Below are 14110 nucleotides of genomic sequence, written 5' to 3' on the forward strand. Positions count from 1 at the left end.
AATAAAGCAGGGATTTATGGAAAGGATCTCCTCCATGGAGCCACCTTGGGCAGCACAAGAGCCCAGCCAGGGCTGCACCCAAGGTGAACCAGAATGGTCCCAAAATGAACCCAAGGTGAACCAGAATGGTCCCAAAATGAGCCCAAGGTGAACCAAAATGGTCCCAAAATGAGCCCAAGGGGAACCAAAATGGTCCCAAAAGGAACCAGAGATGAACCAAAATGGTCCCAAAATCCCTGACCACTCATGGGGTCTCTCACTGTTACAAGTTCTGCTCCATTTTCATCTTGGAATTAATTGTCCAATTATTCATAATTCATTCATAACTCATAAGCTTTATGATAAAGTCTCATCCTTCTTGTTCTTTTCTCTCTCCAGCCCACGGGGTTTGTGCTCCTGGGCTGAGATTTGGATCATTTGTCCTTGGTGCCTGGAGCAGGAATTGTTTTGTCTCCCTGCTCTGTGCACAGAGCTCCCCATCCCCTGATGTGAACCCAGACCCACACACTAAAGCAGCTCAGAATGTGAAAAACAAAAAAGCCAAACCTGAGGCATCAGTATAGAATGTGAAAAATAGAAAAGCTAAAACTGAGGGATCAGTACAGAATGTGGAAAACAGAAAAGCAAAAACCTGAGATAGCAGTACAGAATGTGAAAAAGAGAAAAGCTAAACCTGAGATAGCAGTACAGAATGTGAAAAAGAGAAAAGCTACAACTAAAACCTATGGCATCAGTGTGGCAGCAGCAGAAATCAATCCTGCTGCCCTCAGTGCTCTCCTTGGTGGGCTCACCCTCCTCCAGGAGCTCTCCTGGCTCCAAGGAGCACCGGGCACTTGTCACACAACCTGAGGGTGCTGAAGGGTTCTCCTGTTCTGGGACACCCCTTGTGAAACCCCAGCAGAGGCGGGGATGGAAGGGACCCCTGGAGATGCCCCTGTCCAGTCCTGGAGCAGGTGACACAGAAATGTGTCAGGAATTCCTCCAGAGGGACTCCACCTCCCCAGGGCAGCTCCAGAGCTCTGCCACCCTCATGGAAATCCCTCCTCGTGGAACTCTTCACCACAAGGACACACCAGGGGACAACGAGCCCAGAGGTGACCCGGGGACAGCTCTGTCCTCCCCACTGGGAACTCACTGCCACAGAGGTCTCCGAAGACGTAGTAGCACTGCTCTGAGAAGGTGATCTTGTTCACAGTGTGCCTGAGGTAGCCGTGTTTCAGCATGCTGCTGGCGTATTTCCTGGCCTCCCGGCGGTCCTTGAAGCCTTCCACGTGTGTGTAAAGCCAGTCCACCACGTCTGCTCCTGAAAGGGGGGCAGCAGGAGGGGACACGGGGTTAGCTGAGCCACACTGTGCCAGGTCAACATCTAAAATGGGGTTAGCTGAGCCACACTGTGCCAGGTCAACATCTAAAATGGGCTTATCTGTACCAAACTGTGCCAGCTGAACATCTAAAATGGGGTTATCTGTACCAAACTGTGCCAGCTGAACACCTGAAATGGGGTTAGCTGAGCCACACTGTGCCAACTGAACAAAAAATTGGATAATCTATGCTAAACTGTGCCAGCTGAATAACTAAAATGGGATTATCTCAGACAAACTGTGCCAGCTGAACACCTAAAATGAAATTAGCTAAGCCAAACTGTGCCAACTGAACAACTAAAATGGGATTATCTGTGCCAAATTGTGCCAGCTGAACACCTAAAATGAGATTATCTGTGCCAAACTGTGCCAGCTGAACACCTAAAATGGAATTATCTGTGCCAAACTGTGCCAGCTGAACACCTAAAATGGAATTATCTGTGCCAAATTGTGCCAACTGAACACCTAAAATGGAATTATCTGTGCCAAACCGTGCCAGCTGAACACCTAAAATGAGATTATCTGTGCCAAACTGTGCCAACTGAACACCTAAAATGAGATTATCTCAGCCAAGCTGTGCCAGCTGAACACCTAAAATGGAATTATCTGTGCCAAGCTGTGCCAGCTGAACACTACATGGCCACAAGAGTTATTTCCTGCCCATAAATGGAATATAAGAGGTCACAGACATGACAAAAGCTCATTAAAAGGCAGTTTTTGAACCCGTTTCCATGAAATCTCTGTTTTTCCCTCTCAGCATTCCTGGGGTCTCCTTACCGATGACTGCGTTGGAGATGGTGATTTTTAACCACATCCTGTCCCGAATTTCAAGGCCTGAGTCGGGCAGCTGCATGACCTTGACAATAGTAGCCATGTCACTCTTCACAGTTAGGGGAGATTCTTCTAATTCTAAAGGGAAGAGAGGCCACAGGCTGCTGTGAAATGAGCTCAGGCTGCAGGAACTTCTCAGCTCCCAGTTTGGATGAAAGAAAAATACAGTTTTACCAATAGGTGCAAAAAAATGAAATGAAATAAATAGAATTTAAAAAATGTAATATAAAATAAAATATAAAATTAAAGTAAAATAAATAAAATAAATAAAGAATAAAAAAATAAAATAAAATAGAATAAAATAAAATAAAATAGAATAAAATAAAATAAAATAGAATAAAATAAAATAAAATAGAATAAAATAAAATAAAATAGAATAAAATAAAATAAAATAGAATAAAATAAAATAAAATAGAATAAAATAAAATAAAATAGAATAAAATAAAATAAAATAGAATAAAATAAAATAAAATAAAGACACAAAAGTTCCCAAATGCAGCCTCATCCACAGAGTGAATTACAGCATTTGCAGCAGTTTTTCAGATTTTGGGCTCAAGGCCACCAGTTTAGGGTCAGAAATGCTGAGTCCCCCTGTCTGGGTATCCCAGAGCACTGCAGGATCCTCTCAGACTGGTAGGAAAGGAAACCCAAAGGTTTTGTATCCATCATTTTCCGTTTCAGTTTCCCAGGAACAGCCCCATGGAGAACCCTGGGGGAAGTTTTTGGGGTTTGTTCTTTTGGGGTTCACTCTCAGGAGTCCCCCCCCTCCATGGCTCAACCCAGGTCGTTTTTATTTAAAAATCTGGATATTTGTGGGGAAAATTAAATTATAAAAGAAATCTTCCCACATCAGAAGAAATCAGGGATTTTCTTATAAAAACCCTTCCCAGGGTCCCCTCACAACCCACTCCTCCCAGGATTGCTTTGCCCTCAATTTTTTTTGTGGAACATTTTTAAAAAAAAATCCCAAATGCCTCCAGAGCCCTTCCCAGTTCACACCACTACGGGCAGAACTGGATCCCCAGAGGTTTCATTTTTACAATAAAACCAGAACAGGCCTGAGGTTGAATTTGTCAAATCCTCCTTCCTTTCCCATCTTCCATCCCTAGAAAACTCATTTTTATCTCTGTTTGTAGCCCAGACCCTTCTCCAGCAGGAATTCCAAATCCCTCCTGTCCTCCCCTCCCAGTTCCCCACATCACCCACCTTTCAAAAGCACTTTTGTCCTTTTCCAGCCACCCAAAATTTTGGATAAAAAAAGGTACAGCAAGCGTGAAACAATGAAAACTGGAAATGTTTCTTTCCATACATGCACTGCATGAAAACATCCCAGAGCAGCTCTGCATGCAGCTTCAACACTTACAAACCTCAAATAAACACTAAAACTTTGCTTTTGCTTTAAGTTAGTTTGGTTAGTGGCAAAAAGCAACGTCTGGGGGAAAAAAATACACCAACAAATTAATATTGGGGAGCAATAAATTGTATTTTTTTGGAGACCCGAGAGCTGAATATGAACAGAAAATTGATATTTTCTAAGTTCTGGCTGTTGTACAAATATGGCAAATTCTGAGATGCATCTGCAATGCTCCCATTTGGGTCTGAATTCAGTCAGCTTTAAAAATTCACCTAACCCAGGTCAGGGCAGGTCACAGGGCTGAGCTGAAGGAAGAGATCACAACAAAAATCGGGGTAGCCTTTATTCCCTTGCATTCCAGAAAGGAAATCTTTTAAACCACTGGCACAGAAATGAGAAGCTGCCTCCAGAAATGTGGTTCTGCTCCCAAATACATTTATTTTCCAAGTCTGACTGAGAGGGTGCCTGTTGCCCACTTGCCAAGCCCAGCATATCATGAATTCATCGTGAATTGTTCAAGAGGAATGCTGAGTACAGCAACCAGCAGAGACACTGAGTTTGAGACTCAAAACACATCTCAGGACAAAGCAGCAGCAGAAAAGGGTTTGTTTGCTTCCTGCTGCAGATTATTTCCCCTCAGTGGTGCTGCCTGATGTCTAAAAAAACCTGCATAAAAAAGAAAACCTGGCCTTTCCTTTCAAGGTGAGGTGGAGTATATATTATAAAATCTGAGGTGCTTTATAAGCAATACCACACAGGTCTTTAAAATCCTCCAAGTGTCATTCTCAGTTAAATAAAAGGAAGAGTTAATACTCTTTAAACAGATTTTCCAAGATAAGGAGTTGGAGCATGGTGTTACATTTGATCCCTGTCTGGGCCATTCACTTAGATCTGGACTCAATGTTCCTTCTGGGTCCCTTCCCTTCCTAAAAAGATTCTGTGATTTGAGTGCTCTGAGGGGCTTTTGAATTAAAGAAACCTCTCTGAATCATGGCAACCTCTTGGTTTCATGGTTGTGGCTCTTTCAGACAGCCAAACCAGGAAAAAGGTTGAAATCTAACCGTAATTTCATGTGGGATGTTACATTTTGGCTTAGCTAGCTCTATAGAGTCTAGGAATATAAAAAAAGCACAAAAAAGTATTAAAGAAGGTCATGGGAATATCAGGGAAGGATTTCCCAAATGAAACATGAATATTATTGTTGAAATTTATTAAAAACCAATCAAATTCAAGAAGGGAGCTCTCCCATCCACCTGAGAACATCAACCTATCTTTAAAATCCAACCTCTTGGTTTCATGGGTATGGCTCTTTCAGTCTGCCAAACCAGGAAAAAGGTTGAAATCTAACCCTAATTTCATGTGGGATGTTACATTTTGGTTTAGCTTGCTCAAAAAATTCCAGGAATTTAAAAAAGAACAAAAAGGATGTAAAAGTACAAAAGAAGGCCATGTGAATATCAGGGAAGGATTTCCCAAATGAAACGCGAACATTACTGTTGAAATTTATTAAAAACCAACCAAACGCCCCTGAGTGGAAAAACCTGAACCTATCATTAAAATCCACCAGCAACCACTTCTCCCTGAGCCAAAACCCTGACCGAACACCTCCACATCAACCTCCAACCTTTGCCAAAAGTTCTCCTGCCTTCCCCAAGCGTGAGAAACCACTCAAGGCCTGGCTGGCGCCGCCGCTGTCACCGTGCCCGTGGCCGGGCCTGGTGGCCCCGAGCAGCCCCCTGCCCTGGGCTGGCCAGGGGGTGACTTACTTTCCGACTCGGGAATTGAGCTTGTTAGTGAGGAGCTGGTAGATGTGGTGATGCTCATGGAGGGGCTCATACCGTAACGGGGGTACGCTCCCGTCATGGCCGTGGTATGAGAGATCCACGCCGCGGGGTCAATCGGCCGCACCGGCTCAGCTGCGAGCAAAAGGCACAGGAGACGGGGTCAGAAATGTAGGAAACACCGAGGTTCTGAGAGATCTGAGGGGGTTTATCGTGTTTTCTTGCTGTTTCTCTGGTTTTCTGAGGGGTTCATGTGAGTAGGGTGCCAACCACCACAAAGGCCCAGAAAACAGAGTCAGAACTTGCAGCAAACACCAAGGTTTTGAGAGATCTGAGGGCTTTTCTCTGGTTTTCTTGTTGTTTCTCTGGTTTTCTGAGGGGTTCATGTGAGTGAGGTGCCATAGTCAGCACCGCCACAAAGGCCCAGAAAACAGAGTGAAAACTTGCAGCAAACACCAAGGTTTTGAGAGATCTGAGGGGGTTTATTGTGTTTTCTTGTTGTTTCTCTGGTTTTTTGAGGGGTTCATGTGAGTAGGGTGCCATAGTTGGCACCACCACAAAGGGATGGAAAATGAGGTCAGAAATGCAGCAAAACACCAAGGTTTTGAGAGATCTGAGGGCTTTTCGCTGGTTTTCTTGCTGTTTCTCTGGTTTTCTGAGGGGTTCATGTGAGTGGGGTGCCGTAGTCGGCACCACCACAAAGGCCCAGAAAACAGAGTGAAAACTTGCAGCAAACACCAAGGTTTTGAGAGATCTGAGGGGTTTCATTGTGTTTTCTTGCTGTTTCTCCAGTTTTCTGAAGGTTTCGTGTGAGTGAGGTGTCACAGTCTGCACCACCACAAGAGGACAGCAAATGAGGTCAAAACTTGCACGAAACACCAAGATTCTGAAAGATCTGAGGGGTTTTCTCTTGTTTTCTTGTTGTTTCTCTGGTTTTCCTAAGGGTTTCAAGGGGGCTCCCACAGTTGCATTTATTCCAGCCATATCTTCAATGCCACTCTCATCTTCTGTGGACTGGGAACAAACTGGTTCCAGCACAGCCCTCACCAGCAGGAGGCAGTTGTGCTTGTCACATGAGCACACATCTTTTATTACTACTGAAAATAAGATAATTTTCATTTTTTATGTGTATCACTGCTGCTTCCCTCACATCTTCAAAACACTCCATTCTCTCTAAAAGTTCACTGTGAGAAAATTAGGATTTTCAACATTTGGAATAATTATTTCCAAACCTTTTATGAATTGAAAGGTTAAGATCAACTCCTAAAAGTTTAGGAGCTTGATCCAAAGCTGTGAACCAAGAGAAAAACTCCCAGGAATTCAGTGGGCAGTGGAACCCCAGGGTCCCAATACAAAAGTAAACAAACAAAAGAACTGAACAGGTAGAATCTGTTAGATGCCAAAATAGGTGAAAATACTCCAGAATCTTAGGGGCTTCTCAGGAATCCAGCAAAGAGCCCAAATGTGTACTCACCCCTGGGGATGGTGAAATAACTCCTGGGAGTAGGGTCCCAGCATTTGGCTACTGTTAGGCTGATAGGTCTAGGAAGAAAGAAAACAGGTTAAGGATGATTCTGAAATTTCCTGCCGAGCTGGAAATGCTGCAAGAACTATTTGGAACAAATTTATTCCTATCCAGCAGTTGCCAAGTACATTCTGAGAATGATTTTGAGAAGCTTTATAATATTTTCAGTATGAAGCACATCAGGATGTTCCTGGTTTTGCACAGATGATGAGCACTGGTGGTGAAATCTGTTGGATGATCAGCACTTAAGATATTAAAATTCTCATCACATAAACAAACAGCTCTGCTGAAACCAGGCAACTCCTCAGTTTGTGTTGGTTTTGGCCAGAACCAACCTCACCTATTCATCATTTACACGGAGAAGTTCACAGCTGAGATCAGGCATGCTGATGGATATCAGAATGTTGATTTCTCTGAGGTTTTCCAGCTCCAACAACTGCACATGGAGGATAAAGAGGAAGAGGTTTTGTGATGTGCTCACCCTGGTTTGGAGACGATTTCCCGTAGAACCCGAACGGCATCGTCATTGCTCATGTTCTCAAAATTGACATCATTCACCTGAAACAGCGCAGAGAGCAGAGGTCAGCCTTTGCAGCAGGCAAGTTAAAGGTGTTTTAATTACTTCATTAATCCCCCAATTTATCTGCCTGGTCACCACTTCCATTCCACCATTTAATGGTCACCACTTCCCTTTCTTTGAAATTTCATTTCTCAGAGAGTCTCACAAAGAATCACCAATTTCAACAGACTTTTGGCCACATTTCCCTGAGGATGAATAAATTCCGTTCCCTGGTGACTGCAGCCCGTGGGGCTGGTGGCATGGCAGAGCAGAGCAGCAGGATTTGGGGACAGGGACCCACCTGCAGCAGCATGTCCCCTGGCTCGATGCGCCCGTCCGCCGCCACCGCCCCTCCCTTCATGATGGAGCCGATGTAGATGCCACCATCGCCCCGGTCATTGCTCTGCCCCACAATGCTGATTCCCAGGAAGTTGTACTTTTCTAGATGGACACAGAGTGGAGGGTGAGGAAGGGAAAAAAAAAAAGCAGACAAAGTGATTGGAATGACAGCAAAAAGCGAGGCTGTTTCAGCTTTGGAACATCTCAGCGGGGCAAGGTTTGACTTGCAATGATCTCAGGTGTAGATGCCACCATCACCCCGGTCATTGCTCTGCCCCACAATGCTGATTCCCAGGAAGTTGTACTTTTCTAGATGGACACAGAGTGGAGGGTGAGGAAGGGAAAAAAAAAAAGCAGACAAAGTGATTGGAATGACAGCAAAAAGCGAGGCTGTTTCAGCTTTGGAACATCTCAGCGGGGCAAGGTTTGACTTGCAATGATCTCAGGCTGCTCTAATGATGAATATTTGCCTGGCACCTTCAGGGAAAGGCTGCTAAAGACAGGATTTTTTCATTCAAGACAGTGTTACTTAAAAAAAATAGCAAGAGAAAGAACACTGAAAAGACTTGTCCACACCTGGAAATTAGCACTGATCACATTAAGCAACGTTTGTTCCACATGTCAGAGAGGCAGGAGGGTTTGGTGCTGCTGAAAGGTGCTGAATTTGCTGGCAGCCCTGCACATTTCTGCCTGGCTGACAAATGAAACACAGGAGCAGCAGAAATGCAAACCCCCAGTGCCCTTCTACCCCAATCCCTCACCATTAACTCCTGCAGTTCCAGCTCCTTCCCTGGAAGGAACACTGATCTGCTGGTGAAAATGGCTCAGTTCTGGATTAGGAAACCAGAGAAATACAAAATACATCTCTACCACTCAAAATCCATCACAAAAAACGTGGCTTGTCCTCTTACCCATGTTGAGTGTGACAGTGATGATGTTTAGGGACATGGTGGAGTCAGTGATGCTGCTGAACGAGGACGACTGCAAAACACAACAGAAAAAGTCTCAAGGTTTTAAAATGCTCACAGTAAGAACTGTTGAGGATTAACTCATCAGAAATTGATTAAGAGGTTTATAGTTGAAAGGCAGCCAGAAATTATTGAGGCTTCCTCAAAATTATGCTTCATTTAGAAACTTTAAGGAAAGCAATCTAAGCCGAGTCTGCACTTTCTCCAAAGGTCTGATCACAGAACACACAGAGCTCGTTCCTATACTGAGGTTTCTCAGCTGAACTTCACCTGGAATTATTTCTGCTTCCTGGCTGTGCCTGACAGGCAAACCCTGGATCCTGAAGTGTCCAGTGGAATGTGAATTATTGCACCCACAGCTCCTCCCTAAAGGGAGGAGTGAACAGCACATGATCCAGCAGGAGGTGAGAGGAGAGACACTGCCCTGCCTCCAAAATTAAATACAAAGGTGCTTATCAAAGACCTTCTAAAACACTATCCTGTGGTAAAATGTGTGTGAGGTCATTCTTTAATGTGTGGAGACTGAGATTTATGGGAGAATAAAACAGGGACTTCAGGGTCTGTCCGTGGGGTCACCCTCATCCTGCTGCCAAGGACTGGCACAGGGAAGGGCAGAGGCAAAGATCTGGGATTTCCTATGAACCTGGATTTCTCCTTCCAGCAGAATGCAGGTCTCAGGGTGCCTCACACCCCTTCCCTCACCATAATGGAGCTGCTCCTCCAGAGATTGGTCTTGGAAAAGACAAGAAATGGGATCACTGCACAGTGAAAGGAGAAAGGGAGAGGTGAAACTTCACTTGGAACTTCAAATGCCGAGATTTAGCCCAGCCTGGAGCCACAAGGAGCCTTCCCAGGGAATTCAACAGGCACAGACCTGTCCTGGATCCCTTCCTGAGTCAACAGCTCCACTGAAAAATGCCAGTTCACCCCCGTGGGTGAAGCTGGTGCCAGCCTTACCCTGTCGATCTGCCGCATCCTCTGTTTCCTCCTCCGGCGCTTGTGCTTGCGGATGAGGCGGGACGAGGTGCTCTGCTCCGTGGAGCTGCTCAACCTGAGGGCAAGGACAGCACAGGTCAGCCCTGCACGGCTCTGCCACCTGCAAGAGCCGATTCCTGCAGCAGCAGGGCAGGGGGGATCACACACACAGCTCAGGGGGAGATTCGGGCTGAAGGGCAGCAGGGATCACATGAATAATTTAATTATTATTTCATTTAGCTCTTGCTTTCTGAGTGCAACCCTTAATGCTCATTTTTGTGAGTCCTGTCATGATGCTGTATTTTCTTCCACTGTTACCAGGAATTCAAGGCTTGAATTTAAAGAAATCAAATAGAAATTGGTAACAGGGGGACAGTCAATATGATTTACCTTCACACATTTTATTTTGCTGTTTTTTCCAGGCTCTCCAAACTTGTAGAACCTAAATGTGCCACATTTTATATATAAATCTTTAAGGTTTTTAAGAGTTTGGAGCATTAATCATCCTCACTTTGCAGAGAGTAGAATGAGACAGAAGTGGATTTGCCCAAATTAATTTCAGGAGCCTGGAACAAAGCTCAGATTATTAAGATACCACCTCAACACCAGAGAGACATCTCTCCTCTATTTAATATGTAAGAATGGCCAAAAAATAAAATTAAAAAAAAAAAAAAGACAAAGCAATGCTCCAGAATTAACCAAGATTAAAAAATCCAACCTTATACAACACAAACCAAACAGTGCCAGGCTTTGCCCCCAATTTCCACAACCCTGCCTTCCATGTTCCAGCCACATGCAGGAATGTGAGAACACCTCCAAAACTTGATGCCAGCAATCCCAAAAAGGAATTGCCCACAGGAAACCCCTCTGGCCTGAAATATTTTTATCAAGAATCAGCCCTGGAGCTGCTGGAGCTGCTCAGAGGGTGTGAATCTCCTGAGTTCACACAACTATTTCAGGCACGTAAACCTCACACACTCCTCCTTCCCCTCCCAGCAAGGGAAATAAAGAGCCAAGAGGTGGGATTTTACAAAAAAAAAGATCCCAAATGTGATAATTCCTGGTGGGTGGAACAGCTCACACAGCACCTGGGGTTGGGAGCTTTTGCCTTCCAACAGGAAAAATCAGGAGGTGTCAAAGCCAGGGCTCCCAAAACTGGGCTTGTTCAATATTCATCAAAGATTGACACAAAAACCTCCTCTTTTATTTTGCTGTCAATATTCTCCCCCTTCCTGCTTCCTCTCGAGGATTCAGCTAAAACTCCCCAGTATGGGAGAATGTGAGGAAAGCCAAGGCACTCACTCACAGTGAAGCTGCCTGCTCTCTAAAAGTGCATTTTTCTCTCAAATTAATCCAGCAAAACCAGACTTTCTTGGCAAATCTCTGAGCCCCTGTTAGCAGGTGATAACATGTGAGAAGTGAAGTTGTTCTTGGTGTATTTTTGCCATTCTGGATGAGAATCAGCTCCTGAGAAAAGCTCAGGTTAGTTTAGGGGGACACAAAACATTCCAGGGAAAAATTAAGAGTTAAAACAGCCTCTCCCAGCAGCAGCACAAAACTGATGATCAGAAGGCTCTGCAGGAACATTTTTACACCTCTTTTCATGGAGCTCTGGCACATTCCATCATCTCTCCTTGTGATTTCTGCTCAATCCACAGCCTCAATGCATCCTTGCTGAATCCTTAATGCTTCCTGCTTCCTCTCCCCTCTTCCCTCACCAGAGGATTCTGCTAAAACTCCCCAGTTTGGGAGAATGTGAGGAAAGCCAAGGCACTCACTCACAGTGAAGCTGCCTGCTCTCTAAAAGTGCATTTTTCTCTCAAATTAATCCAGCAAAACCAGACTTTCTTGGCAAATCTCTGAGCCCCTGTTAGCAGGTGATAACATGTGAGAAGTGAAGTTGTTCTTGGTGTATTTTTGCCATTCTGGATGAGAATCAGCTCCTGAGAAAAGCTCAGGTTAGTTTAGGGGGACACAAAACATTCCAGGGAAAAATTAAGAGTTAAAACAGCCTCTCCCAGCAGCAGCACAAAACTGATGATCAGAAGGCTCTGCAGGAACATTTTTACACCTCTTTTCATGGAGCTCTGGCACATTCCATCATCTCTCCTTGTGATTTCTGCTCAATCCACAGCCTCAATGCATCCTTGCTGAATCCTTAATATTCCAGGAGCATCTGGATGCTAAAAAGCAGCTCAGACCTACTCTAATGAGGAATATTTTGCTCTCTGAAGCATCTCCAGAAATACCGGGTAAAATTGTTATTATTACCATCTGATGAGCAAGACAAGGTGGTAAATTTGAGCTTTTGAGACAAATAAAGTGCAAAGATGAAAAACAAATCTGGAATTATCACTACCAATTAATTTCCTGCACCAGCTACTGCTCAAAACCCTGACTGCACTTCTAGCACAAATGCCAATAAATACCACAGAAGATATTTTGAAAAATACTGTTAAAATAATAATAGCAATAATTTTTTTTCCATTCTACAGTTCCCAAATGACAGGGAAAAAAGGCAACATTTGTTAAAGAAATCTTATCCACATGGCTTAAAAAGAAATTATGGTAATTTCTTAAATGAGAAATAAACAATTTGTTTGGAGTGAATTCCTTTAGCTGCATTGAACTGAGAGCAGCAATTGCTGACAATAATCCTACAGCTACAGATGTCAGATTTGTTAGACCTTTACTTTAGAGAAGACAGAAAAAAAGCTTTTACTGTGAAGTTCCCTACATCAACCTGTGTTCAAAATCCTACCTGCAAACAACAGAAACATTCAATTTATAAAAAAAATTTGTTAAAGAATTAGTAAAAAAAATGTCAAATACCTGGGAAAAAAAAAAGGAAATAAATGATTGTGCTCCCACTGTCACTCTGCACTGTCCTGGAACGTCTGTGAGCAGGTTAATTCACCAAAACATGGTGAATTAAACAGAACTTCCTTGGGCTGGGAATTACCCAGCTCTGCTCCACTGCTCCCATTCAACTAAAACCAAGCCCAAGAGAGCCAGAAAAGCATCCTCACCTCACCAACTCTTCCCTGCCAGGGCAGCAGCATCCCTTCCTGGGATTTCCTGCTCCTGTGCCTCCTCCCTGCCAGCCTCTCCTGCAGCAGAACCCGCAGCTGCCAGGGGCCAGAGCCACCCCAGAGCCCTCTGTGCCAGGGGCTGTGTCCAGGAGCCAAACTGACCCCTCTGTGCCAGGGGCTGTGTCCAGGAGCCAAACTGACCCCTCTGTGCCAGGGGCTGTGTCCAGGAGCCAAACTGACCCCTCTGTGCCCAGGGGATGTGTCCAGGAGCCAAACTGACCCCTCAGACCCCTCTGTGCCAGGGGCTGTGTCCAGGAACCAAACTGACCCCTCTGTGCCAGGGGATGTGTCCAGGAGCCAAACTGACCCCTCAGACCCCTCTGTGCCAGGGGCTGTGTCCCTCAGGACCCAAACTGTCCCCTCAGACCTCTCCTCTCTCCCCAGGGGATGTGTCCATCAGCTGTCACAAACCAAACTCACCCCTCTGACCCCTCTGTCCCCAGGGGAAGTGTCCCTCAGGAACCAAACCCTCTGTCCCCACACTGATGCGTCCATCAGGACCCAAACTCACCTCTCAAATCCCTCTGTCCCCACACTGACGTGTCCATCAGGACCCAAACTCACCCCTCAGACCCCTCAGACCCCAGGGGATGTGTCCCCCAGGAACCAAACCCTCTGTCCCCACACTGACGTGTCCCTCAGGACCCAAACTCACCCCTCAGACCCCTCCTGTGTCCCCAGGCTGGTGCCTCCAGCAGCTCTGGAACCTTCTCCATTTGCTCTTTGCCTGATTTGCCTCTACAGAAAAGTTCTCCCTGCCAGCACAAAGTCTCCCGTGCCTGAGAACATCATCCCTGGAACACAACAGCATACCTTGGAGCATTCCTTCGAGTGGTTCTTCCTGACTAGCTGGCCTGGCAGCTCCTCCTGTGCCAAAAACTCCTGCCCAATCTCCAGAGGGAAAGGCAGGAGCAGCAGCTTCCAAGAATCTCTTTCTTCTCAGGTCAGACTCAGGAAGTTTTATTATTATTTTATTCAGACAGATTTCGCTGGGTCTGCTCTAATGTGGTCACCCTGAGCTAATCCTGCCTCACTGCCTTGCTGCCGTGGAAATTGTTAATTTATTTACCCAAAGAAGAGTAAGAAACACAAATCAGCTGCAGGGTTTTGTTGTTGTTGTGGGCTCCAAGCCCTGAAGGCTTTGGTGCATTCAGGGTTAAGGTCCAACCCTCCATGCAGGTAAATACCCAGAAAGGTGATTTTTTATATCTCATCATGGAGTGGTTTGGGTTGGAAGGGGCCTTAAACTCATCTTATTCCAACCCCTGCCATGTGCAGGGACACTCTGCACCTCACTGGGACCGCAAAGAAAGTTCTTGAAACCA

General features: G+C 45.1%; 1 protein-coding gene across 3 annotated transcripts in view; it reads right to left on the minus strand.

Annotated features, from left to right (window-relative positions):
* The window catches only part of DVL1 (dishevelled segment polarity protein 1), a 46727-nt gene that overhangs the window by 8170 nt on the left and 24447 nt on the right, over positions 1 to 14110 (minus strand). For 2 of the 3 annotated variants that reach the window (XM_039727718.1, XM_039727720.1), the window contains exons 6-13: positions 9676 to 9769; positions 8662 to 8731; positions 7713 to 7852; positions 7334 to 7410; positions 6802 to 6869; positions 5313 to 5462; positions 2139 to 2270; positions 1136 to 1303 (exon numbers count right to left, since the gene is read on the minus strand). In XM_039727718.1, the coding sequence (XP_039583652.1) occupies positions 1136 to 1303; positions 2139 to 2270; positions 5313 to 5462; positions 6802 to 6869; positions 7334 to 7410; positions 7713 to 7852; positions 8662 to 8731; positions 9676 to 9769 (899 nt within the window). The remainder of the gene's footprint in view (positions 1 to 1135; positions 1304 to 2138; positions 2271 to 5312; positions 5463 to 6801; positions 6870 to 7333; positions 7411 to 7712; positions 7853 to 8661; positions 8732 to 9675; positions 9770 to 14110) is intronic. The other variant, XM_039727719.1, reaches the window with a different exon arrangement.

This window comes from Passer montanus, unplaced genomic scaffold (genome assembly GCF_014805655.1).
Source record: "Passer montanus isolate IOZ18808 unplaced genomic scaffold, ASM1480565v1 scaffold62, whole genome shotgun sequence".
Taxonomy (NCBI): domain Eukaryota; kingdom Metazoa; phylum Chordata; class Aves; order Passeriformes; family Passeridae; genus Passer; species Passer montanus.